Genomic DNA, 22,809 nt, shown 5'->3' with positions numbered 1-22,809 from the left:
TCACAAAATGTGTTAGAATGATACTTCAAAGATCCACCAGTGCACACTTGTGGGGGTTAATCATGCAGACCCATGAGGATTGTACATGAGCAAATAATTATGCTGAATGACATTGTATGAAAGAAAAAAACAGTTGTAGCAGAAACTTGCAGTAGCTGGTTGAAGATATCCCAATAACAATCAAATGATACTGTAATTTTGGAATATTACTAGTAATAGCCAATATTACTACTGTCACTTGCTAGTCTCTAATTTTTAGAGCAGCTTAGAAACTGCTCATCTGCTAATAGGAGTGTGGGACCTCTAGCACTGCCAGAGAACTTGAATGTTTTCACCACTGTTCTCTTTCTGTGGTAGACATCTGTTGCATAAAAAATGGTAAATTCTGCTATTGATGACAGTGTGCAAAGTGGTGTGATACGAGTTTTATCAGAGTCACTTGAGGTAAGTGACATTCCAAGGAATGAGCTGAAGACCAGCTTTCACAAAAGCTCTCCAATAGCAGAAGTGCATGCTGCAGCAGCTACAAAGAAAGCTCTTTCTAGAGGTGGATTGCTGAAACAAATCCTGCTTATTTAGTGGGCTCCCCAGAAAGCTGGCAGGCTGTTGGTGAGCAGACTTGGAAGTATGTAGTCAAAGGATCTGTCTAAGGACTTGAGCATCTGGTCCCAGTCAGTATCTGAGTTCCTGTATTCCTGGAAAGCTTCAGACACTACACGCTATACAGCCCAGGTCATGACAGGTCTTGTTTCCTTACTGCATGCTCTGTATCTAGGATGAGGTGGCAGGCTTATTAATATGCATATTTCTCTAATGTTTTGCACAATTTTTAGGCCTGTGGATGGAAAAATTATACCTGCTCGACCTCCCCCACCTAAAAGTGTTCCTGGAAGGCCACCTCCACCAAAATTCTCTGCAGCCAAGACCTCCTCCCAGAAGGATGTTCTTTCGCGATCTAGTTCGGACATCGCCTCTGATAAAAAAAACAACAAGTTCAGGTTGGGACCCAAGAGAGCAAAAAGTGCAGTCTTTAAAAATCCAGATCCAGCATTACCTCCTAGACCTAAACCAGGTCATCCTCTCTACAATAAATATATGGTGAGAGTTGAGATATTCTGTCTGAGTACATTGTTTCTATAAAACAGTGTTAGTTAAAATAGTAGGAAAAAAGGTAGTTAAACCTACTAAATAGGTTAGTATTGTGTGGCTTTCAAAGTGCATCTATCAGCATAATCTTCCCTTGAAAATGCTAGTAGATAAATAGTAATAAGTCCTGTAAGGCAATACTGGAGAAAGCAATAAATAAATGTAAAGTATAGACCTGTGTGGTGTATTTCTGTGCATATATGTAATTATATTATCTTTAATGCATAGCTCTTGGGGCTTGGGGGTTCTTTTTCCAGTCACTGGTTCTGAATTGTCTTTCAGTAAAATGATGCTGAATAATTGCATTTGTATATTTGTTCACCCATACATATCAAAATGCTTAAGCAAATTGGGGAGGCATTGGAACTTAAAAAGTAGTTGATCTTATTTAATCAAGCTTGCAAAGAGTAAGGAATGTAACATTGCAAATCTTACATTTTCATCCTTTTGATGCCATCTGTTTCACTATAAAAATGGGTTTGGTATTGTATGTGTTATTAGGGAATTTTAATTGTAAATGGATTGATACTGCAAATAAAAACAAAAGTGGTCTTTCCCTAGAAACTTGAAACTATCAGTGATAGAGCTGGTGGCTGCTTGAACTGGTGCTGTTGTCAAAAAAAGCAGCCACGCAGCCATAGCATGAACAGCATCAAAATTCCATCAGCATGAAGTGGAAACTTTCTGTTGCCACCTTTTTGATCTTTCACTTTTGAATTTAGAGTTCTGTGTATGAGGTTTTTTCTTGTAGATCAGTAGTAATTTTCTGCCCTGAAGTCTTACTGTCAATGGAAATTTCCTCCCAGGGTGTTTTTCTAGTGCCCTCCATGGCAAATGAATGTTTCTGCATCAGAGTGTCTTTCTGAATATCTCGTAGTGTATTGTGTGATACCAATTAGGTGTCTAAGACACTTTTAAAGGGGTGACACCACTTGAGTTTCTCAGAGTAGCAGTTCATATCATATCAGTCTGTTCTGAATGCCTTCCAAAGGAACCTGTCCTCTTCCACTGGGCTGCTAATTACCTGTAGTGGGAGGTTTAAATAGCTCAATCATCTGACTATTATCACTTGAAGTGAAAATCTGAGATGCTTAGAAGTGAAAAAACTTCTCCATTTGCCTCTGTTCCTCTTCAAGCTGCCTGTGCCTCATGGAGCTGCCAAGGAAGATTGTCTTCCCAGGAACACTGGAGAACTGTCCTGTAAGGTAAGGTGCTTCTTTTCTGCTGGCTTAAATATGCAATGAACAAGACTCCTGTTGCAGTAAAGTATCATATGTTTTAGTCTTCAGAGGTTACACTGAGACATGTAATAGTGATTTATTAAATTCTTGTGTTTCTGTAATCAAAACAAAACAACTGCCAAAACAAAACCCAATAATGGTGATTTGCCTCGTAGCACAGGGACATTCAGCTTATGGAACAGAGCAAGAGTAATTACTTGGAGTGCCAGAAGGGAGAGGAAACTAGTAAAGTTCCTCCATCTAATAGGAAAAAAATCACTCTCTTGGCTGAGTATCTGAGAATTGAGCAAAAGATAAGGGAGTACTTTATGGAGTGCTGTACATGATACATCAGCAAATTGGCTTTGACATAAGGACTTGACAGTATTTTCTTCTCTCTGCTTCTACAGATCCTGACTTGGTTTTAGGGCATGACCCTATTAATATTAAATAGCTAGTGGAAATTAGAGCAATAGGCAGCCTTTTTGACTATTATCAAAAGCCTATGTAGCTGAAATAGATTTCTGTGCAGTATGTTGTTGTCTGTTGTCATTCAGGTCTTATCTTTGTCTACATTGGGGGTTTTTTTGTTGGTTTTTATTTTTTTGTACACAGTGAATTACTTTGTATATAATTCACACATCATTGTCATCAGTACAGCCTAAAAATTCCTAGTGGGTGGGATAGAGAAGGTGGCTCAGCATTTTGAATATAATTTCTCTTTCTGAGAGAAACAAAACTTTCAGCTCCCCTCAGTGTTACCTTAGTGTAAGCAAAGGCATAGTGGCTTCCTTGCTCCTCTTGGAATGTTTGTGGGCACATGTGCTGTCCCTGCTGAGTGTGCTCGGGGAGAGTTGGGTTGGGTTCTCTCGAGCAAGGAAGAGTGACTGGTGGCACAAAGTACCAAGCACCAGGGCAAAATTTGTCCACAGCCCTTGCCATGAGTGTTGCTATCAGTGCTACAGATTTCTGGTCCACAGAGATAGCTGAGGCTTTTTTCTATACTTGGAAAAGTTGCATGCCTTCCCTTCCTTTCACTGGCTTAGAAGTAGATTTTGGTGAAATGTATTCTTGTTTACCCTGGCAAAAGATGTACAGAATTCAGACCCATAGTTGTGTGACCAATAACCATTTCCTTCTGCAATACCAGAACAACTCTGTGTCCAAAGTCAGAAAATTAATTCAGGAGTACATAGCAGAGAATCTGTTTGTATCTTCCATGGTTTATAAACTGCTTGGATTTATTTGTTGTTGTCAGGATTCAAACCACCCTCCAAAGGTTTCTGACACAAGTGCACCTCATGCTGTAGTCCTGCATGATTTTCCTGCAGGTAAGTAAATGTGAATATTCTGGAAGCACATTTTACTCCAAGACTTTCAAATGGAAATTTTCTTAGAAATTAGATCTTTAAAATGGTGTGGAAGCTCAGTCTGCAAGGTCTGCATATAGAGGTGTTCAAATCAATGGATTTATCTGTCGATGGGTCATTCTTTCAGTTAAAGCTAATTGATTTATCAGGTAAAATTAAGACTTTTTAAAACTGATTCTGGTTTTGTCTGTATTAGAGAAAATCAGTGAGTGTGACAAGTACTGTTAACCGGAATGATGTTGTCTTACAGAGCATGCTGATGACTTGGATCTTCATTCTGGAGACACCGTTTATCTTTTGGAGAAAATTGATACGGAGTGGTACAGAGGAAAATGCGGGAATCACACAGGGATATTTCCTGCCAACTTTGTTAAAGTGCTTGTATGTAAGCTTTGTATACATTGCTACATAAGATCCTGTTGCATTTGTTTTCTGGTTCTGTTTTACTAAAGCTCCCGTGTGTTTGACTCCATTATGTGTTCAGATAATCTCTTATCCCACTGGCAACACAGAAGACTCATCAACTTGTTTGTGTGGTATTAGAAAGATGCTTGACTTGGCACAGCCAGCTTGTGTTAGGGGGAATAATTTGCTGTCAATTTAAAGCCAAGTGAGAAAATCATTGACCTTACCAGATTCTCTTTGGAAACATGCATAGTTTCTCAGGGTCCTCCAAGCAGATTATTTTTTGACAGCTGCATGTCAGAATCAACACTCGGTAAAAAATGGTTGATTTTTGTGCCTCCCCACAGTTCCCCATCTTCTGTCATTTTCTCATCCCTTGAACTTTGCTGGAATCACCACTTTTTTAGCCATGTAATGAACTAGGTCAGAGTAGCAATTTGAAACCATGCTGGGGTTTTTTTTCTTCCTAGAATACTGTTTTTTCCAACAGGATCAATTTGCCTAAGTGGTTTTCTGAGTGGCTGCACAAATGGTTGTGCTGGCACAGTGCAAGGAGATTGTGTTGTTGCAAATGAGCAGCTTAAAGCAATCCTCTTCCTCAATGTGACACTTGACAGTGAGTGGAAGGCAGAGACAGGTGCTCTTTTGGAGCCCATGGTAATTAATTTACAAGGGATACAGTATGGTTCCCTGCAGACAAATGCTGGGTCAAACCTTTTGCAAGCCTGAGTCTGAGACTGAAGTCCATTTTGTGACAGTGGAAAGGGCACTGGGCTGTCCACACCAGCCATATGGACATGGAGGAGTGTCAGAGTGACACCAGGATGCTGGGAAGGTGCTTGGCTTGGCACTGAAGACAGGAGGTGTCTGTGGCCAGCACAGCTGGCAGAGTGAGCCCTGCTGCTGCATGGGCAATACCAAGGGTTTGGTGGACACCAGAGAGGACAGGGTGTCTGTTTAATTTATAATGGTGGTATTGGAGAAAAATTTTATGATCTGAGAAGTGCTGAAGAATAAAAACTAAAGTCATAGTTAGTAGTAATGGAACCATGCTTGATTCACTTTCACAAGATTTGTTAGCTAAATTGATTGGCTGCTTCTGCACAGACCAACAGTTCCATTTAAAAGCTCTTGCTAGTCAAGAAAAGATTTTATGTTAAAGCAGTGGAGTGAGTATTTGGGGTCAAATTCAGCATTGATACAGACAGATACAACCTCATAAAAGCTAGGGAAGATGCATTTCTATTTTAGTTGTAAAAGGTTATTATTCTTTGAGGGCAAAAATCTTTTTTTTTGAGAATTTGGGGTTTTTTAAAAAGAAAAAAGAATACAGTACATGAAGCTAATTTACTTGAGTGAATTCTCCTGTTAATTCATGTCAGATTTCATCTCGATACAAGGTCTCCATATAACACACTACAATGTGATTTTACAGTATTGAGCTGGGTAATAGTTTAGATCTGGACACCTAACAATAACACATAGTTATAGCTTCCCACAGAACCTTCAGAGCACCACAGATACCAGCTCCGTCAGCAAGAGCAATGCAAGATGATTTGTCCTAAAAGGCATTGTGATTTCCTCCAGTGCTTCACACAAGCCATGGAACATTCCTGTTGATTTTATGGGAACTGGCTGGTATAACAGTGAGCTGTAACCCAAAGCTCCTCACCAGGGCCTCTCAGCTCATGGTCCTGTACATCTCACAGATCATCCTTCATGCCACCCCAAACATACAGTGAAACCCTCCTGGGATAAAGGACTTGAATGTTGGGTGTTTGATGTACTGGTGTATTGATTTCTCAAGTTGTATTTCTCCAGTTCAAGTGAGATTTGTGAGATGTGTTTTTGTTTGGAGAGCACTTGGCTACCAAAGCACAGAAGAGATAAGTATAAACAGTAGTTTTGTCTGTTGTGGTGTACTGTGCTAGTAAATAATTGAGAGCAATTACCAGTTGAGAATTGGGATCTAAATTCAATGACATGTAGTAGCATCTAGTTACGTATTCTGTCAATCAGTCATGCTACAAGTAGAAACAATAAACCAGCTTCATAAAACAAAACATTAAATATTGCTCCTTGTTTGCATAAGATTAAAAAATGAGAAAACAGGCATAAATTTACATTAATGTGGTCATATATCAGAGCATGCCAGGAATTACAGAGTGTCACACATCTGAAAAACAGATTATTTTAACTAGTTTCAAGTTTATTGTGGTTAGTTGCCATGAGCTTATAATAGAAGATATAATTTATTTTATTGTCTTATTAGATTGATATTCCAGAAGAAGCCAACAAGAAAAAAATACCCTCTTCATCTCGATGTATCAAGTGAGTCAGATGAATCTTATTTGCTTTCTCATGTTGATTTATGAGGAATGAAAAAGAAATATTAACTTTGAAGCAGGAACTCTCTACACTGAAGTTAATAGGGTTAACAATTTATTCACCAAAATATATTGTAAAAATTAAATTATATATTTTAAAAACCTGAATGTTTATGATGTTATATTCAGACTCATAATGAGGTTAAAAAAGTCTAAAACCTTACTTTCATGAAAACTGGTTCCAGAAACCATGAACCAATCTAATTAACTTCAGCAGCATTGTACACTCCTCTCTTTGCTCCTGACCTTGCTGCTTTCTTCCTTTGTCCTCACAAGATGGAACATGGTAGGGCTCCTACTCTTGTGAAGGCACAAGATACAATGGAACAGAATGTAGAGGTGCTTTAAGCAGAGAAATCTGTCTGTCCCTAAGGTGTGCAGATGTATGGGTAAATCCAAAGTTCCCCATAAATTATCAAGTGAATTGCTAGCACTTTCATTTCTGATTTTCAGACAACTTGTACTAATATTTGTGGGCAAGAAATCATTTTTCATGTTATTTATTTCTCAGTGATGTTTATTGGATTTCATAATCATTCATTCCAGGAATTAAAGCAAATTCATGCAGAGGCAGGAGCAACTAGTGTCAGTGGGATAATTTATTTGTTCTTTATATGAAGCTTGGTTTGTCAGGAAGAAAACTTAACTTTAAAAAGTTGCTTCTGCAGCTAAGAAAGAAACAGAAAGTTCTAGCTCTGTCCTGCAAGAAACATCTTTGCAAAGATACCTGGTGGGGGACAGGGGTGGGAATCAAGCTACTTACTTTGTTTGTGTGCTATGAATATATAGAAAGAATTAAAGCCTATTACTGCTTTTTTCCAGTGTGGCATTTCTGACAAACCAAAAATTTTCTTAGGTTAATTTCTTAAATTTAATTTATTACATTCTTAAATAAATTTAAGTCAGGGAGAAAAATAATTAGGATTTTTTTTCAGTGCTGTACCAAGGTACATAAAATTTATCAGATGCATTGAAGCTTCTTTCTTTGATAGATAAGCTTTTTTCCCTATAAGATTATAGGGATGGATTTACAGAATAAAGTATTTTAAAGTAGATAAAAACTAGCTTCTTCCTATGAAACCTCCATGTATTTGGGATAAATACACGGCACTCACCCTCCCACCCATGTTTGAGTGTATCTAAATGGGATGCTAGCTCAAAAAATAATCAAACTCTTAAGAAAAGTGTATCAGGACACTTGCTTGGGTGTAGGCAAAGATAGGAAATTGGACAGGTGACCAAGAAACAAGGGGGTGTATTGTTGCTTGGAAGGGAAATAGGGTCTTTTGCAAAATACTGTAACAGCCAGCAGTTGGGATGGAGAGATTCCATCTGACTTCCCCAGACTCTGTGCTCATTCTCCTCAGAAAGCAGAGATTAGAACCAGAGCTGGTCCCCAATTTTCCACATGTCCTATCTTCAGTGCATTTTTTATAATTTTAATTAAAACATCAATCCATATATTGCACACAATGCTGTCTTACTATTAAATAGACAGTAATAATAAAGAAGTAAAATAATTTTCTCTTTTGTTTGTGCAGAGGTCCAAGGTGTGTAGCACGATTTGAATACATTGGAGATCAGAAAGATGAGCTCAGTTTTTCAGAAGGTGAAACTATTATCCTGAAAGAATATGTAAATGAAGAGTGGGCCAAAGGAGAGCTCAGAGGCACGTCTGGAATTTTCCCCTTGAACTTTGTAGAAGTAATTGAAGATCTACCTGGAACAGGTATGAGTATGTTTGCAAAAATCTTCAAGAGCATGGTTTTGTACTTAATGCAAATAGGCAGCACATAGGAGAAAATTCCAAAAGGAGGACAGTGATTACAGAATGGCGGTAAAAAGAGAGGGAAGACTGATAAAAAAACCCTCAAAATTAACAATAGGACTTCTTAAGAAGCTATTCTTATTATTCCAAATATCTAAAATCTCTGTCATTAGTAACATTCTGAATAGACATTGCTCCTGTTCTTAAGTTGTGCTTTACTTATGTAGGTACAGAAACAGCACTGAAGAATGAGGTGGAGGTTTCATCTTCCCTTCCTCAGGTAATAAAACTTTATAGGTGCGAGCCAGAATTTATGTACAGATTTATAGAGACTCTGTTATAATGTGAGAGTAACTGCAGAACGTGACAGCACTCCCACAACACACAGTGCTGTACTGTCACAGCCTCAGTTCTGCCACAAGGCCTAAGCTGATTGAATTCAGAGCTTCTGACAAATTAACATTGTGAATTTTTATCCTTCGTGCTGAAGGAAGTTCTTGTTAGCTCTATTTTAAGTATTGCTGCAGTGATCTAATTTTGAATTTATTAATCCTTTCCCCTGCCACCAGAGATAAAAAGGAATGTGGCTGAGCCTAGATGAAATTCTGTGGTGGTAATTGCTCAAATGCCATTCTAGTCTACATCTGCAGCAGCACTGTTGTATTGGGAGGGTGTCAGGACAGCCATGTGCTGTACAGCTGCTTTCAGCAGCATCCATCAGTTTGGGGGCTCCATTCACACTTCTAAAATTAATGCATCTCTCCTGTTAACTTGAACAGAGCAACAGACGCTCACTGGAGTGGTGTGAAGCGCTTCACGATTTTACAGCAGAAACCAAAGATGATCTGTCCTTCAGAAAGGGAGACTACATCCAAATACTGGAACAAGTAGATTTGGAGTGGTACAGAGGAAGATTGAATGGAAAGGAAGGGATTTTCCCAGCAGTTTTTGTTCAGACCTGCTCAGGTACAGTGCTCCTACTAGAGGACAATTCATTATTCCTTGGGTTGTGCCAGTCATAACAGCTGGGGAAAACACAATGGCATCAGCTGCATCAGCAAGTCACACACCACCAGTCTTCAGTGTTCTAAAGCTAAACTTAAGTTTTGAACCTACCTCTCTAATAATGGCAATATAATGTTCTAATCAGTAAGTAATCTGTGAGGTTACACAGACTCTGGGATGTTTTCCAGTGTGGTTTGGGCACAGGCAAAACAGCCACCTTTAAGGAATAATTCAGGAATATTGATGCTGCTTCATCTTAGAGCGGAAAGAGGGAAGGTCAGCGTTTCTTATGTATCACCACTGATTTTAAATGAGTTTTAAATTTAGTCTGCTTAGAAGCAGAACTGTGAGACTGTTTAATACTATAAGATGGACTGGTGGCAGTAGAGTTTTTTATTCCAGTAGGACATAGCTACAGCAGTAGCAATAACATTTGGTCAACCTGTAGCACAACAGCGGGGAGAAGACATGAGAATGATAGAAAACTTCTCCAGAAACAGAGATTTATTTCATTTCCATGCAAATAATTTCTCTTGTCCATGTTCTGTAGCCCGGGTAGAGCTGTCACAGCCTGGAGGAGGGAAGAAAGGAAAAGCCAAAGCTCTTTATGATTTTCATGGAGAAAATGAAGATGAGCTTTCTTTCAAAGTAAGTACCTCTCTTAGACTGATTTCCAGGAGGCCTCATGCTCCTAAGGAGTGCTAAAAATAAGGTTCATCCCCTGTGAATGTAAGCTTTAGACAAGGATGAAACACATAAATATTAACATAGATGTTAATATGCATAGACATTAACACATTTGATACGTGTTTGGTCTAAAAAACTTTTTTTCCCATATCACTCCTGTTACTTATCAGCAAAAATCTTCATTAAAGACACTGAAAAGAGCTCAGGAGTTGCAGAATTTGTAACTTCTCTGATCTGGTTAACATGACGGGGTAAACAAACCTTATTTTGCAGTACATTCAGTTCCTGATTGGTTGATATGGTCAAGGGAGCCTCTCTTTGACTAGAAAGAAAACTGAGTAGGAGGTAGTGGGGAGAGTGCCAATACTGCAGCAGCCAGGCCTCTGAGGGAAACCCAGTACAGCAGACTCTTGAACTGGCAGCACAGTACAGAGTTGCCATGGGAACAAGGGAGAAATTAAATACATGCTGGATGCCCAGATAATATTAAGCATAAACAAGAAACAGAGTGCCCTTGATATTCAAAGTCATGATTTAGGTAACCATGTTCTCAAAAGCAAATCTCTGAGAAACAGAAGACTTTCACAGGAGCTGAAACACAACACACAGTATTTTCTCTTCTAAAACTAGCAAAATACTTTTAGCATTAGCAGCTTGCAATGCTGAAAGGATAGATGATTCTTTAAAGCAGAAAAGAGGAATAGAGGTACTGAAAGAAAGGCCAGTACTTCAGATGAAGGCTGTGGCATGGGACAGTGAACACAAGAACCAGTACCAAACACAGGACCTGCAATTTAAATGGCCATACTGAGCTTTTCAATTGCTTTTCCTTTTTTTTTGGAAAGTTTCCAAGTGCTAGAAAATACTGGGACTAAATTAAAAAAAAAATATTTCCAGTGTTTTAAAACAAACCCTGGAAACACACACAAATAAGCACTAAAGCAGGAGCCCATGAGCCAGCTCTTAACATACCTGGAGAGGCAAAGCAATGTGAGAAGTTATCCAGCAGTGCTCTTTTGTCCCTCCAAAGGTGGTGATTTTTGAGCAGACAAGTGTTTAGCCTAAGAGAAGCTTCAGCTGGTTTTGGCAAACATCTCCAAGAGATGTAACCAACAGAAGAGGCTGGTCACATCTTACTCCTCTTCTCTTTGATTGATATTAATTATTTTAAATGGGATCAGCTCTGCATGCATTAACATTGCTCAGTAAGACTGCACAGGAAGCTGTACTGACACTGCTCCTTCTCTTACAGGCAGGTGACATGATAACAGAGCTGGAATCTGTAGACGACGACTGGATGAGTGGAGAGATACTAGGAAAGTCTGGGATATTTCCCAAGAACTTTGTTCAGATTCTAAAAACACCATGAAGTGTTGCCTTTCTACTACTCCCTGTGTGTGGGAGAGAATGTTTTCTACCCTAAAGGCACAGCAGAGACATCAACAAGTGTTGATTATCAATGTTTTGCACTACTTTTTCTAGACAGTCATAGTAGTATCTTGAAGTCAGATAAGAAAATTTGAGTCTTTTGTGACAGTGTATGTAATCATGTTTCATGAATGCTCAGAGAGCAAAACAAGCAGGCTTTTTAGCCATTTCCAACTAGGGAAATACTGTGGTGCAACACCATTTTAACTTATATAGCATTCTAGTATGTTTACTCTCTGGTATTATATTTATCATGCACAAAGTCTGCATAACATAAGCTGCTTTGGCCTTCTTTGAACTTCTTAAGATCCAAACTTTAAAAATTGTTTTAATATATAATTACAACACTCAGTATGTAGATGAAGTTTGATATTCAGGTTTCATTACTGCTTGAGTTCTACATTAGCAGTAGAATCCACTTGTTTTATGACTTAGAGGATAAGAAAAATAACTGGTATTTCGTAGTAGAAAGGTATCAAATCTAATACTGGTAGGAGGGGTAATGGAGAAATAAACCCTTGTGTAGTATCCTTCTATTCTCAGTCCAAGCTGCTCATACAGCAAGATCACAAAAGTAAAATTTTTAAGTATTTTCCTCTTCATTAATTCTGTTTAAATTGGTATGAATCATCTTAGACCTTCCTCGTTTTCCCCAAAATACTTTGCAAGTACAGGTTTAGTTTTTCCTACTGCCCACTGTTCTTTGAGCACCATCATAGCCTTCTTTCCCAGCTGAGAAGACAGACAGTGTTTATTGAGCTTTCTCAGATCCCAGCCATGGAGTAGCTGCACTATTCCAGCTATTTGCCCCTCCACTCCCCTCATGGAAGTGGAAAGCCAGTGTTCACCCTGTCTGCATTTTATTAGTCACTCAAGCACTGGAACATACTTCAGTAACACCATTCCTATCCTTAACATGAAGGATATTCTACAGCCTTGGGTTTAGTTTTCAGCAGACGTGGGATTAGTTTCCAGTTTGTTGGCACATACCAGATACACTGAGCATCCTTATAAATGGTCTGTCGAGTCCCTAAGGAAAACACGCCTGGCAAGAGGTTACTCCAAACAGCTCCAACCAAGGCTCTTGGTAAAGAGCTGTAGTGTAGCTTGACTGACCAAATAAGATGGATGTGGTTGAGGTAGTTTCACATTATAGGAACTTCTGGTAGTCACTTCCTTTTTCTAACAGCAAGGAATGGGCATCCAGTCCCAGTGGCAGACTGGAGCTCACCTGAAGCAAGCCTGAGGGAGCTGCAGTGCCTCACACGAGAGCCTCGGCACCATTCACCCAGCAGTCACTGCCAGGCCACAGAACTCGCACACAGCCCCCCTCTGTGTTCTGCTGTGTGATCAAACTACACCAGCACCCTTCACACAGCCAGGGGATGAAGACCACACAAAGTTTTAATGAGCTTGAGGAACTGGACTTCTACTTCCATTAGGGATTAACATAAGCAAAATGTTCTGGAGGTTGGAAGTGCAACAATGGCTACAGGTATTACTCAGTTTTAGCAGCCCCAGCAAGCCTGTCCAGACCTCCTGTGGAATCACATGGCAGCCCACAGCCAAGGACAATCCTTCCCACTCTCCCAAGTTTTCCTGCTAGGAGATTCTACAGGTTCTTATTTATCCCAAAAAAACAGTCATCTCCTAAAGAAATCCAAGGAATAGCCAGGTCCTTCAAAGACACACTGCACCAGTGTGGTGGTAGGTGAGGCTGAAGTGTATGATGTTTACTTACTGTTTGTCTGGCAGTTTTCTAAGGTTTTGATACAAGTCTCAAAAGTAGAACTGGTTTTTTTATATTTTTTTCAATTTCTTCTTTCCCATTTTTATAACTGTGTCTTAACCAGTTGTTTTTGTAACTTCACTGAATGTTTAAAGTCAGTGCCTGTTCATTGACAAGACCACTCTGCTGTATGTAACCTCCTCCTCCCTGTGGGGCAGGGCAGGAGTAGCAGCAAGGCCTTTACTCAGAGCTCCGAGTGCCACCTAAGGGCTGCTCGCGTGGCTGCAGGCAGCTGGAACAGCGCCTGTGTGAACGCTGAAGGGAGATGCTCGGCTTTACAGGGCAGGGTTCTCCTAAGACAATGCCCAACACCACCAGAAGACTGCATACAGAAAAGCCGAGAATGAGGTGGAGTGCAAATCCTAATTGCAATGTAGTAGCAAATTCCAGCTGTAACCTTCAAATCCAGCTAGATCTCCATGCATTAGAATAAAAGCCTCACTTACCGAAATATTTTGTTTGACCCATCCTCTAGAAGTATCTTCAGGAAGATATCTTTGTTCTGTGTACAATGAACAGTATCCTAAATAAACCTTTGTTAAGTCCAGTAGGTTTGTTATGGTACCTCTGTAAATTAAGAATGTATTTAACCAATAAAATTTTTATAATTAAGTCGTGATGGCATTTTAATTGTCTTGTGCTCTGGAAAGCTGAGCTTTCCACTTAACAGTTTGAGAAACCTCACGCTGCAAAGGAACACCCCACACAAGCAGTCCAAACCCCTCAGAGAACGTGGATGACTTTAACAGGTTATTCAAGCCTTTGCACTTGGTGTGCCTCGCACTCACCACCTACAGAACCTATCGCATTTTGCTACCTGCAGCAAGCAGCTGTCACCACAGGGCAGCACACACACTGTGCTTCTCACTGGGACAACGCTGTGAGCAAGACACAGGCTGATCCTGCACGCAATTTAGGTGTGCTCTGCTGATTGCTGCTTTCATACTCCATGATTTTTCAGCTGGTATTTGAGGAGAAAATACAGAGGATAAGTGTTTTCCTTCCTGCTTTTCCCCAACCTAAAATCACATTACAAAGCATACATTTACCCAGAATGTCTACATGGCAATGCACTGCTCCTAACAATACATTTTAAAGCCTGAAAAAATCCCAAGTTCTTGTTCTTTCCCCCAATCCTCTTGGACTAACCTTTTGGCAACATACAGTCCTCAGATACGCAAGTAAGAAAATGTATGGCTTCAAAAATGTGGCTGTCTGGAATTCCTGGAGGCAGGTGGCACCTGCCTCAGGAGTACAGATAGAAAGAGCAAAGCAACATTCCCTGCCCCTGTTCCAAGGCTCTGAGTGTTGAGCACTCACTACTCTTCCTTCCAGTACACAGAGTAGAAAAACCAGAACATTAAAACTGTAACTTGGAATCACAAGACAAAATCACATCACCTGCAGTGTTCTGAAGTAAGTTCAAAAGCATTCTTCTCAATTTTGCCTAACACTTGGTCCAAATCAGAATTATCAGCTAGGAAAATGTGAAAATCCCGAGCAGGGAACAGTACAGCCTTCAAGGGTAGCAGAGCCCCTCTCATCTTCTCAGTAGCTTTGTTGGAACAGTAACATTTTTGCTATTTTCCTTTATTTCTTGTCCTAAGCTCTGTGACAACCAATTACAAGAACCTCCACTCTCAGTGAATTCCACGTTTTGCTCTCAGGTTTTAAATCACGGACTCACCAACAATTTAATAGGACTAACTTTAGGTTTGTTGGCCTAAACAAAACACACTGATAGTGCACAAAACTCATTTTAGCCAGAAAAAGCACTCTTGCACTTATAAGCCAACCTAAGTTGAACAAGAAGCAAAAACACTGTTAGATAACAGAAAACAGTCTTAAAACTACTCCGCAAAACATATAAGTGCTTTGTTTTCAAAGCACACATCTTGCCTCTTTACAGAGTTTTTCCCCAAAGTTCCACAGGTCTTCCATTACAGTCATCCCTCAGTTCTGACAGGTTGAAATCCAAGACCCAACTCCACTGCCTGAGCACATTCTGGATTTCTGCAGTGCACAAAATTAACGCTGCTTCCATCATCATAATTACAACCTTGACACCTTCAAACACCTTCTGACCACCAGAGACCACACCTATGCCATGAGAGGCTGTATTAACTTACCAAGAAATTTAAACATTGGCACATTATTCTGATGCAAGTCATCTGGATAAAACGGTAAGACTTCCCAGTAATACCAAATTCTGACACAGGTTTCCCTGTGCAATTTCTGCCTTTCCTGGACTCTGTGAAGCACTTCTCACCAATACAACCTCTGCACACGTACACAAGGGTTTTTGGTGAGGACTAAAATTACTGGGTAGAACTAACATAAGAGAATCCACAGAGAGGACAACCCAGCTTCTTCCACCCATCTCCACAACACAACTGAGAAGTACAAGAGTACTTATTTTAATTTTTTTTAAACCAAGGCCATAGGTTTACCTTACTGAAACTCATCCACAGATCCAACACCAATACTGTCCAGTAGCAACACAGGCAGCCAACCAAGCATTAGTTCTGTATATTAAAACCTTTTATTTTCCACCAATTTTTAGCTTCACACAGACTCTTGCACGGGCGGCTCATATCCATCAGCTCGCTCAACCTTGGTGCCTGCCTCATCCCCAGAGGGCTTTCCAGCACCACCACCTTCACCATGCAGCTCCATCAGCTTGCCCACTAGAAAGAAGCAGTGACAGAAACAGTGAGAGATGGACCTGTTTGGACAGTTCTGAATTACTCCATTACTCATCAGACACAAATGAAGCAGCAGAACGTTTCCTGTAGGTAGGACTATGTCCATTGCAGACAGCTCATGCACAGAGATGCTGCTGCAGTCAGACAGATCAAGCAGTGAAATAAGGCTACGTAATGGAACTGCAAACGACACCTTTTCCTAAAAGGATCTGGACTCAAGCACCTACTGCTGCATTACACGGGAATGTCAGAAATTGGGGAAATGGAATCATTCCACATCATCTGGGACCGAAACATTTTGTCATCATTCATTCCCAAAGCAAAGCTTTTAAACATTGAGCAGCAGTTCCAGGTGACATTTCAAGAAGCTCCAAACTGGATGCTCACTCCTTGGTTTTCAATCCTGGAAGCCACACATCAGGACATGGACACTCTTTCCCTTCTACAACTACTAAAGCTGATTGATGCTGCTGTAACATCTTTATCCAAAAGCAAACACATTTAAACCCCCTCCTTTCCACAGCCTCCCCCAGACGTCTGCAGGGACACTTACATTCAAACTTGGGCTTCTTGAGCATCTTCACCTTGCGCACGTAGACGTCGTGCAGAGGGTAAATGGACTGACAGGCCTTCTCGATGTCCTTGCCAATGCTGTCTGGGATCCTGAGGAATCACACAGCACACAATGCTGAAAGCTCTGCCTGCTTCTGCAGCAGCAACACAGGCTTAGAAGAATCCTTAATACAAAATATCCTACAAAAGTTTACACCATCACACTGACAACTTTCTTCAAGTACATTTAGAGTCTAAGACACCTCCCCTGCAATGTTAGAAGGATCATAGTACAAAAGTGTGCTCATTTTGAGAGCAAATCTCCAAACTTCTGGAAACAATCAGCACACTGAGAAACTCTTCTATCAGAAGAGCTCAGAGCATTCACAGCCCCAGCAGATCAGAATTATGACTTTAGTCTGCAGAAATGTGAGCCACAAATCTTCTGGAAAGCTATTTTACATTTATGCAAATGTGACAGCGGATTCAGGTCAGACAGGATGCAGACTAGGAGCAGCCATTTGCAGAAAAGTGTGATTGGCTTTTCCACACGAAGGACTCCTTGCCTGGGATGCACCAGCACTCCCCGGGCACTCAGCAACAACCCACCCCCAAACCAGGATTTAAACCACAGGGGAGAAGAAAAGAACAGGGCCAAAGCTTACAGCTTATTGACAACTTCCTTCAGGTCATTGGTCTGCACCTCCCGGGTCATGATCTCCATCATTTTCTTGCGGATCTGCCGGACCTGCTGGTGCTGGGCATAGGAAGTCTTGCGGATCTGGTTGTTGCGCTTCTTGGTGAAGCCCACGCAGAAGAGGCGCAGCAGGTACCCATCCGTGGTTTTGACATCCACGTGGGCCTCGATCATCGTCTGGAAGAGGCAGCAGTGAGCATTTTCCACCCTGCAGCACAGGCTGCCCGCCCCACGCGGCTCTGCCAGGCACCAGCCTCCCTCCCTCCCTCCCTGAGGCACGCACACCTTGCTTCCCACACACCTGCCATTTCTTGACCATGGAGCACATTTTGTCCCGGGTCAGGTCCATCCCGTGGAAGTTGGTCAGGCAGTTTTTGCCCTGAACATCCTCGGTGATCAGTTTAAATTTGCGGAAGGCAACCTCGTCATTCTGCAGATCAGCCAGGCTCACCTCGAACACGCGGCCCTTCAGCCCGTCGGAGGCAATTTCTGTGAGATGGAACAGAGTAAAACACCTCGGGTTAACACCAGAGGCACATCCTGCAAATCAGACACTGAATTCCCCCGGGAATCCTGTTCTCTGATGTTTTTCAACAGCGATCACAGAGCCAGCAAGGCTGGGAATTTCTCCCTTTGGGAGGAATCTCCTCAAGGCAATAGCAGCAGGTGTGGGATGTGAACAGCAGCACGCAGCAGATTCCACCTCGTGTAATGGTTTGGTTTGTTCCAAGCATAAAGGGGGTACAGAGTGTTTTGGAAGTTATGAGCAGTAATGAGAGAACCAAACACAAGAAGCCACAAGTGCTCAGCAGAGGTGAAGCAGCAATGAGCAGCCCAGAACAGTCATTTCACAGCTCCTCCTCCAACCGGCTGGTTCACACTTCGTTTGGCAGGGACCCTCACTGGATTTGTTTCAGTGTTACAGTGCAGAGGAACACTCACCATCCCAGCTCTGAGCGCAGCCCGCAGGGTATCACACAGCTGCTCAGCCATTCTGCACGGCTAAGCTCCCAAAACCAGGGTCACCTCTATCCAGACACCTCTGCATCCCTAAGAGAAGTCCCCTCTTCCCGAGGTGTGCCACATGATATAAAACCGAATTTACCCTCCTGTGACACATCAGTGCTCACAATAAACCAGCAATTCTGGCTCTACTCTTTACCCAAAACCTTTAAGTTTCAGGTATTTCAGTATCTTCACGTGCTGGTCGTTATGATCCCATTAGGACCAAGGTGTCCTGTGGGACTGTGCCACACCTCCCCTGTGGCAATCACAACCACGGCTTACTTCTTGGACTTCTCCCAGCGTGCCGGGTTACCACAGGAGGAGCTCATTAGAAACCTCAGGCCCTTCCTTCCGTGGCCTGGCATTCCTGTACACACAAGAGCCCAGTGCACGAACTTCCTGCAGCTAAGCTCATTTATCCAAACAACTCGGTCAACTCAAAAAAAACCAACAAAACCCACCCAAATCACCCAACTTTTTTAGCTTCCAAGCTCGTAACAGCACAAGCAAACCCCACTTTCCATCAGCCCTTTACCCAAGAGGTTCTTTAGCCGCCCGGAGGCAGCACAGGGAGCAAACACAGTCCCGTGTGCTGCCCCAAGGCCAGGCACTCACTCGTTCCTTGGGTCCTGGTGACGAGCGTCTTCCCGATGTTGCGGATATTGAACATCGCCGGCGCTTTCACATCGTACCAGTCCTTCTTGGAGAAAGGGTCGACCCTTAAATCAAACGGAGGAGATGTTTTAAGCGACTTTCTCAGGCCACACCGGGCTGCGGCGAGGCTCCCGCCCGCCCGCCGCCATGACAGCCCGGGCCCTGCTCGGGCCGGGCCGCCGCCGCCATCCGCCCCGCATCGCCGCCATCCCGCCGCCGCGGCGCCCCGCCCGGCGCCCCCGGCACCGCCCGCCCGCGCCCCGGCGGCGCTCACACTTTCTTCTTGGCGCCCTTCTTGCCGCCCTTGGTGAGGCGCTTGTTCTTCCCGACCGCCATGGTCCGGCCCGCGCCGCGGAAAGGGCGGGCCGCGCGCGCTCCCGCGAGATTATACGAGAGCGGCGCTCGCGCGAGACCTGCGAGAACGGGGCCGCCTCCAGCGCCGGGGGCGGGGGCGGCCCGCCCGGGACGTACCACGGCGGGACGGAACCAACGGCGCGGGGGGGGCGGGGGGAGCCGCCGCACGTCAGCGCCCCCTCCTGGAACCCCGCGGAACGCCCGGCCCGGCGCTCCCGATCCCGATCCCAATCCCGATCCCCGGGAACGCCCGGCCCGGCGCTCCCGCTCCCAATCCCGATCCCGATCCCGAGGAACGCCCGGCCCGGCGCTCCCGCTCCCAATCCCGATCCCGATCCCCGGGAACGCCCGGCCCGGCGCTCCCGATCTCCGCGCCCCGGAAATGGCGATGCCCGAGTGGGGATGCAGAGCCACGGGGACGGGGTTCGGTGCACCGACTGTACCCCGGCAAAAGGCAGGTGCCACCCCTGCCCATTCTGATGTCTCCGAGCTGGATTATGTGTCCCCAGGCTGAAGCTTGTCACCTTTAGTAAACGTAACTGGTGTCCTCTGGTATTTTCTACGGTGGAATTGCTTAATGAAGAACTTTGTGTTTCAAGCATCACCCAAGAGTTCCGTCATACAAATGAATATAACGATAGATGAGGAATATGCATTGGACAGGCGGGCTCATGTAAATTTTACTGTATAAAAGACGTTACTTTTTACCCCATGGTGTGTTTGATTTGTCAAACCTCCACCTTGCATCCTGTGCAGAATAATTAATATCTCTTCTAAAGTGGACTCTGTGTTTAGAGAGCTCCTAAAATCTAAAAAAGCTTTCCCAGGTCTTGGGGCACCGAGGGGACAGGCAGAAGTTGCTGGTCTGGGCTGCCCCAGCCGATGGCTCCTCTCCCCACCACAGAGGGCAGGAGGCTGTGCATGGGCACAGATGGCACATGGAAAAGCCGTGCCCAGGATAGCGCCAGGCAGTTGGGGTCCCCGTGGAGAAGAGGTGACACAGGCTGTGGCTCACCAAAGAGCCTCAGAGCAGCCTCTGGCCAGGATGTGCCTGGGCTGTGCCGGGTAGGAGGGGATCCAGCACAGGTACCTGCACCAGGCCCGCTAGAGACAGCCAGGCATCCAGGCTGGCTTGTCCTCCTGTGGGCACCATCCCTTCTGCACCCACAGCAGGACAGTGGAAAGCAGAGTGTCCAAGGGGTCACAGTGACAGTCCCCATCCTGCTTCCATGCCCAGGAGCAGGGTATTGAGAGTCAGCAGGGGCTGTGCTGACCTTCCATGGCTTCGAGGTTTTGGCCAGGTGCCTGAGCTGTTCCCACTGTAGGGACTGTGTACTTTTGAGGGTTTCTTCAGAGGCTGTAGAAATGCCACCAGAGCCCAGGGCAGGGCCCTCTGGCCAGTCTTGGAAGTCTTACAGCTCTTTTGGGAAAGGGGCTGCCCAGGACCTCATTTTCTCTTTGCCACTTCCCATCAGAGTCTCTCTGACGTCTTTGAAGAGGAGGATGGAGACACTTGCACCCACTGACAGCCTCTCCTGGGCACTGCATGCCTCTCCCCCTGGAGGGGACATGCTTTCCTTGGGGCTCCATTACGGTGGTCAAGGGAAAGGAGTGTTTGGTGGGCTCAGGCTGGCTCCTGGCTCTGTGCTTGTCTCTGCATCAATGGAGCAGCTGGGAGCGTGGGAGGGAGCAGTGAGGAAAATGCATCCTGGCACTTCCCGGGAGTGTGAATTTGCCTGCAAGGGGACACAGGGGAAAGGAGCACACAGGCCCCTTAGCACTGCAGAGGAGCCATGGATGTGCCACATCTTTCAAGGGTTGTAGGAACACCTGCCAGCTGCCCCAGAGGTGATGGTGACATCCTGCCCGCCACCAGGGAACCACGTATCTTGTCCTGCCACCCAAAAGGACCCAGGTTTCCTGCCTTTCACGGGACAGGTGGCCAAGGCCAGAGTGGGCAGGGGCCACCCAAGGGGATGTACAGACAATCACGTGGTTCGTTAATGACTGCCTAATGACCTTGGGGGCCATGAGGGCAAGCAGGGCCTCCTGGACACCTGGCTTCCCCCAGACATCCACTGGACTTTGCTCTTTACCCTGCCCCTCCTCCTGGATCCTTGCCCATTGGGCACAGCTGGGGCCAGTATAAAAGAGGTGCAGAGGAGTGGGAGGGATCCTGGAGACCCTGAGGCCATAAGGGAAACTGAGGCACACACACAGGTGCGGGTGAAGGGTGCATCGGGGACCAGAGTGTCTGTGGGAGGGGTCTGTGAGGAACCCAAGCATCCGGTGGGGAAGGGCGGCGGTGTATGGCATCCGGCTGTGGGGGCACGGGCTGGGTCTGTAGGGGAGCCAGGCTCTGAGGAGCAGGTAGGGGCTGTTCCATGGGGGCCTGAGGCTTCTGGGGGCCGCATAACTTTAGGGGACCCATGCATCCAGGTGAATCCACAGATAGCCCAGCTGTCCAGAGGGGATTTGCATGGGACCCAGGGATTTGGGAGGGGGAATCTGTAGAACAACCAAGCGCCCCGGGTGGGATTTCCAGCTGGGAGCCCAGATGGCATTCTTGTACAACCCCACCTTCCCCAGGTGTCCATGGCGGGCTGGGTGCTGTGCATGACCCTGGTGCTGGCGGCACTGGCGGGGGCGGCGGGCGAGACCCGCTACGAGAAGTTCCTGCGGCAGCACGTGGACAACCCGCGGACGTCCACGCTGGCGGCACATCGCTACTGCGAGACCATGCTGGCGCGGCGGCGCGTGACGGCGCCGGGCAGGCCCTGCAAGCCCTCCAACACCTTTGTGCACGCCCCGGCCGCCGAGCTGGTGGCCGCCTGCTCCCAGGCGCCCGACCCCGCCACGGGGTTCCACAGCACGCCGGGCGCCCTGAGCCTCACGGCCTGCCGCCTGCGCGGCGGGGACACGCGGCCGCCCTGCGCCTACCGCGCCCGCCAGGCGCAGCAGCACGTGCGCGTGGCCTGCCGCGACGGGCTGCCCGTGCACCTGGCGGGCACCTACACGGCGTGAGGCTGGCAGCGAGCCTGGCACGGCGCTCCCCTGGGCCCCCGGCGCGGAGCCTGCCTCCCCTCGGGGGCTCTGTTGGTGCTGGCAATAAAGGAGGTGTCAGAGGCCTGGGCTCCAGCATCGGCTTGTGGGGGGGGCCCTGTGATCATACCCCGCCCTGGGTGTCCCCTGAGCCCCTTGGGCGACCCCAAGTCTATCCAAGCTGTATTTGGCGCCCATGTGCCTTATAAATCGCCTGGTTTTACCAGCCTCCTGGGTGTCCCATTGCCCCCTGGGGTGTCTCTGCCCTCTCCCCTTTCTTGGGTGTCCCACAACTCCCACGGGTGCCCCATAACCACCACCACCCTTCCAGCCCAGGGCCCACCAATCTCCTGGATGTGCACCCAGCCCTCTCCCCAGTGTCCTGACCATTTGGGTGTCACAGTGCTTTCCTGGATAGCCCATAACTCTCACAGGGTTTCCCAACCTCCCACATGCCTTATGACCCCCCTGGATACTCCCAGATTCCCCCATGCCTGCCCCATAAACTGTCAGGCATCCCATCTCCGTCATGCCTCTGACCCCATCTGTGACCTCTCTGGGGCTCAAGCTGCTCCTCCTTGGGCCCCCACAGGAC

General features: G+C 45.3%; 3 protein-coding genes and 1 non-coding gene across 9 annotated transcripts in view; 2 read left to right on the top strand and 2 right to left on the bottom strand.

The window, feature by feature from the left end:
* The window catches only part of SH3D19 (SH3 domain containing 19), an 80,931-nt gene extending 67,114 nt beyond the window's left edge, over positions 1-13,817 (top strand). For all 6 annotated transcript variants that reach the window (XM_064417357.1, XM_064417356.1, XM_064417360.1 and 3 more), the window contains 10 exons: positions 834-1,098; positions 2,283-2,351; positions 3,625-3,697; positions 3,987-4,117; positions 6,414-6,472; positions 8,070-8,257; positions 8,524-8,576; positions 9,076-9,262; positions 9,852-9,949; positions 11,241-13,817. In XM_064417357.1, the coding sequence (XP_064273427.1) occupies positions 834-1,098; positions 2,283-2,351; positions 3,625-3,697; positions 3,987-4,117; positions 6,414-6,472; positions 8,070-8,257; positions 8,524-8,576; positions 9,076-9,262; positions 9,852-9,949; positions 11,241-11,357 (1,240 nt within the window). In that variant the 3' untranslated portion in view covers positions 11,358-13,817. The remainder of the gene's footprint in view (positions 1-833; positions 1,099-2,282; positions 2,352-3,624; positions 3,698-3,986; positions 4,118-6,413; positions 6,473-8,069; positions 8,258-8,523; positions 8,577-9,075; positions 9,263-9,851; positions 9,950-11,240) is intronic.
* A 1,911-nt stretch (positions 13,818-15,728) lies between these two features.
* On the bottom strand, positions 15,729-19,249 carry RPS3A (ribosomal protein S3A). The gene is made up of 6 exons (XM_064417375.1): positions 19,093-19,249; positions 18,780-18,883; positions 17,461-17,648; positions 17,128-17,336; positions 16,464-16,573; positions 15,729-15,892 (listed from the first exon to the last, which is right to left on the bottom strand). Exons 1-6 carry the CDS (start codon positions 19,152-19,154, stop codon positions 15,771-15,773), a joined length of 795 nt encoding a protein of 264 aa, XP_064273445.1. The 5' UTR covers positions 19,155-19,249; the 3' UTR covers positions 15,729-15,770.
* Positions 16,154-16,223, bottom strand: LOC135300175 (small nucleolar RNA SNORD73). The gene has a single exon (XR_010362064.1). It is a non-coding gene; the product is annotated as a small nucleolar RNA SNORD73 (small nucleolar RNA).
* Positions 19,250-21,767: 2,518 nt separating the features above from the next.
* On the top strand, positions 21,768-22,196 carry LOC135299839 (ribonuclease CL2-like). Its single transcript, XM_064419266.1, has one exon. The coding sequence runs from the start codon at positions 21,768-21,770 to the stop codon at positions 22,194-22,196; it is 429 nt and encodes a 142-aa protein (XP_064275336.1).
* The last annotated feature ends 613 nt before the right edge of the window (positions 22,197-22,809 follow it).

Source organism: Passer domesticus, chromosome 4, assembly GCF_036417665.1.
Source record: "Passer domesticus isolate bPasDom1 chromosome 4, bPasDom1.hap1, whole genome shotgun sequence".
NCBI lineage: Eukaryota > Metazoa > Chordata > Aves > Passeriformes > Passeridae > Passer > Passer domesticus.
The sequence above is the reverse complement of the archived record's forward strand: the minus strand, read 5'-3'. Positions and strand labels throughout refer to the sequence as shown.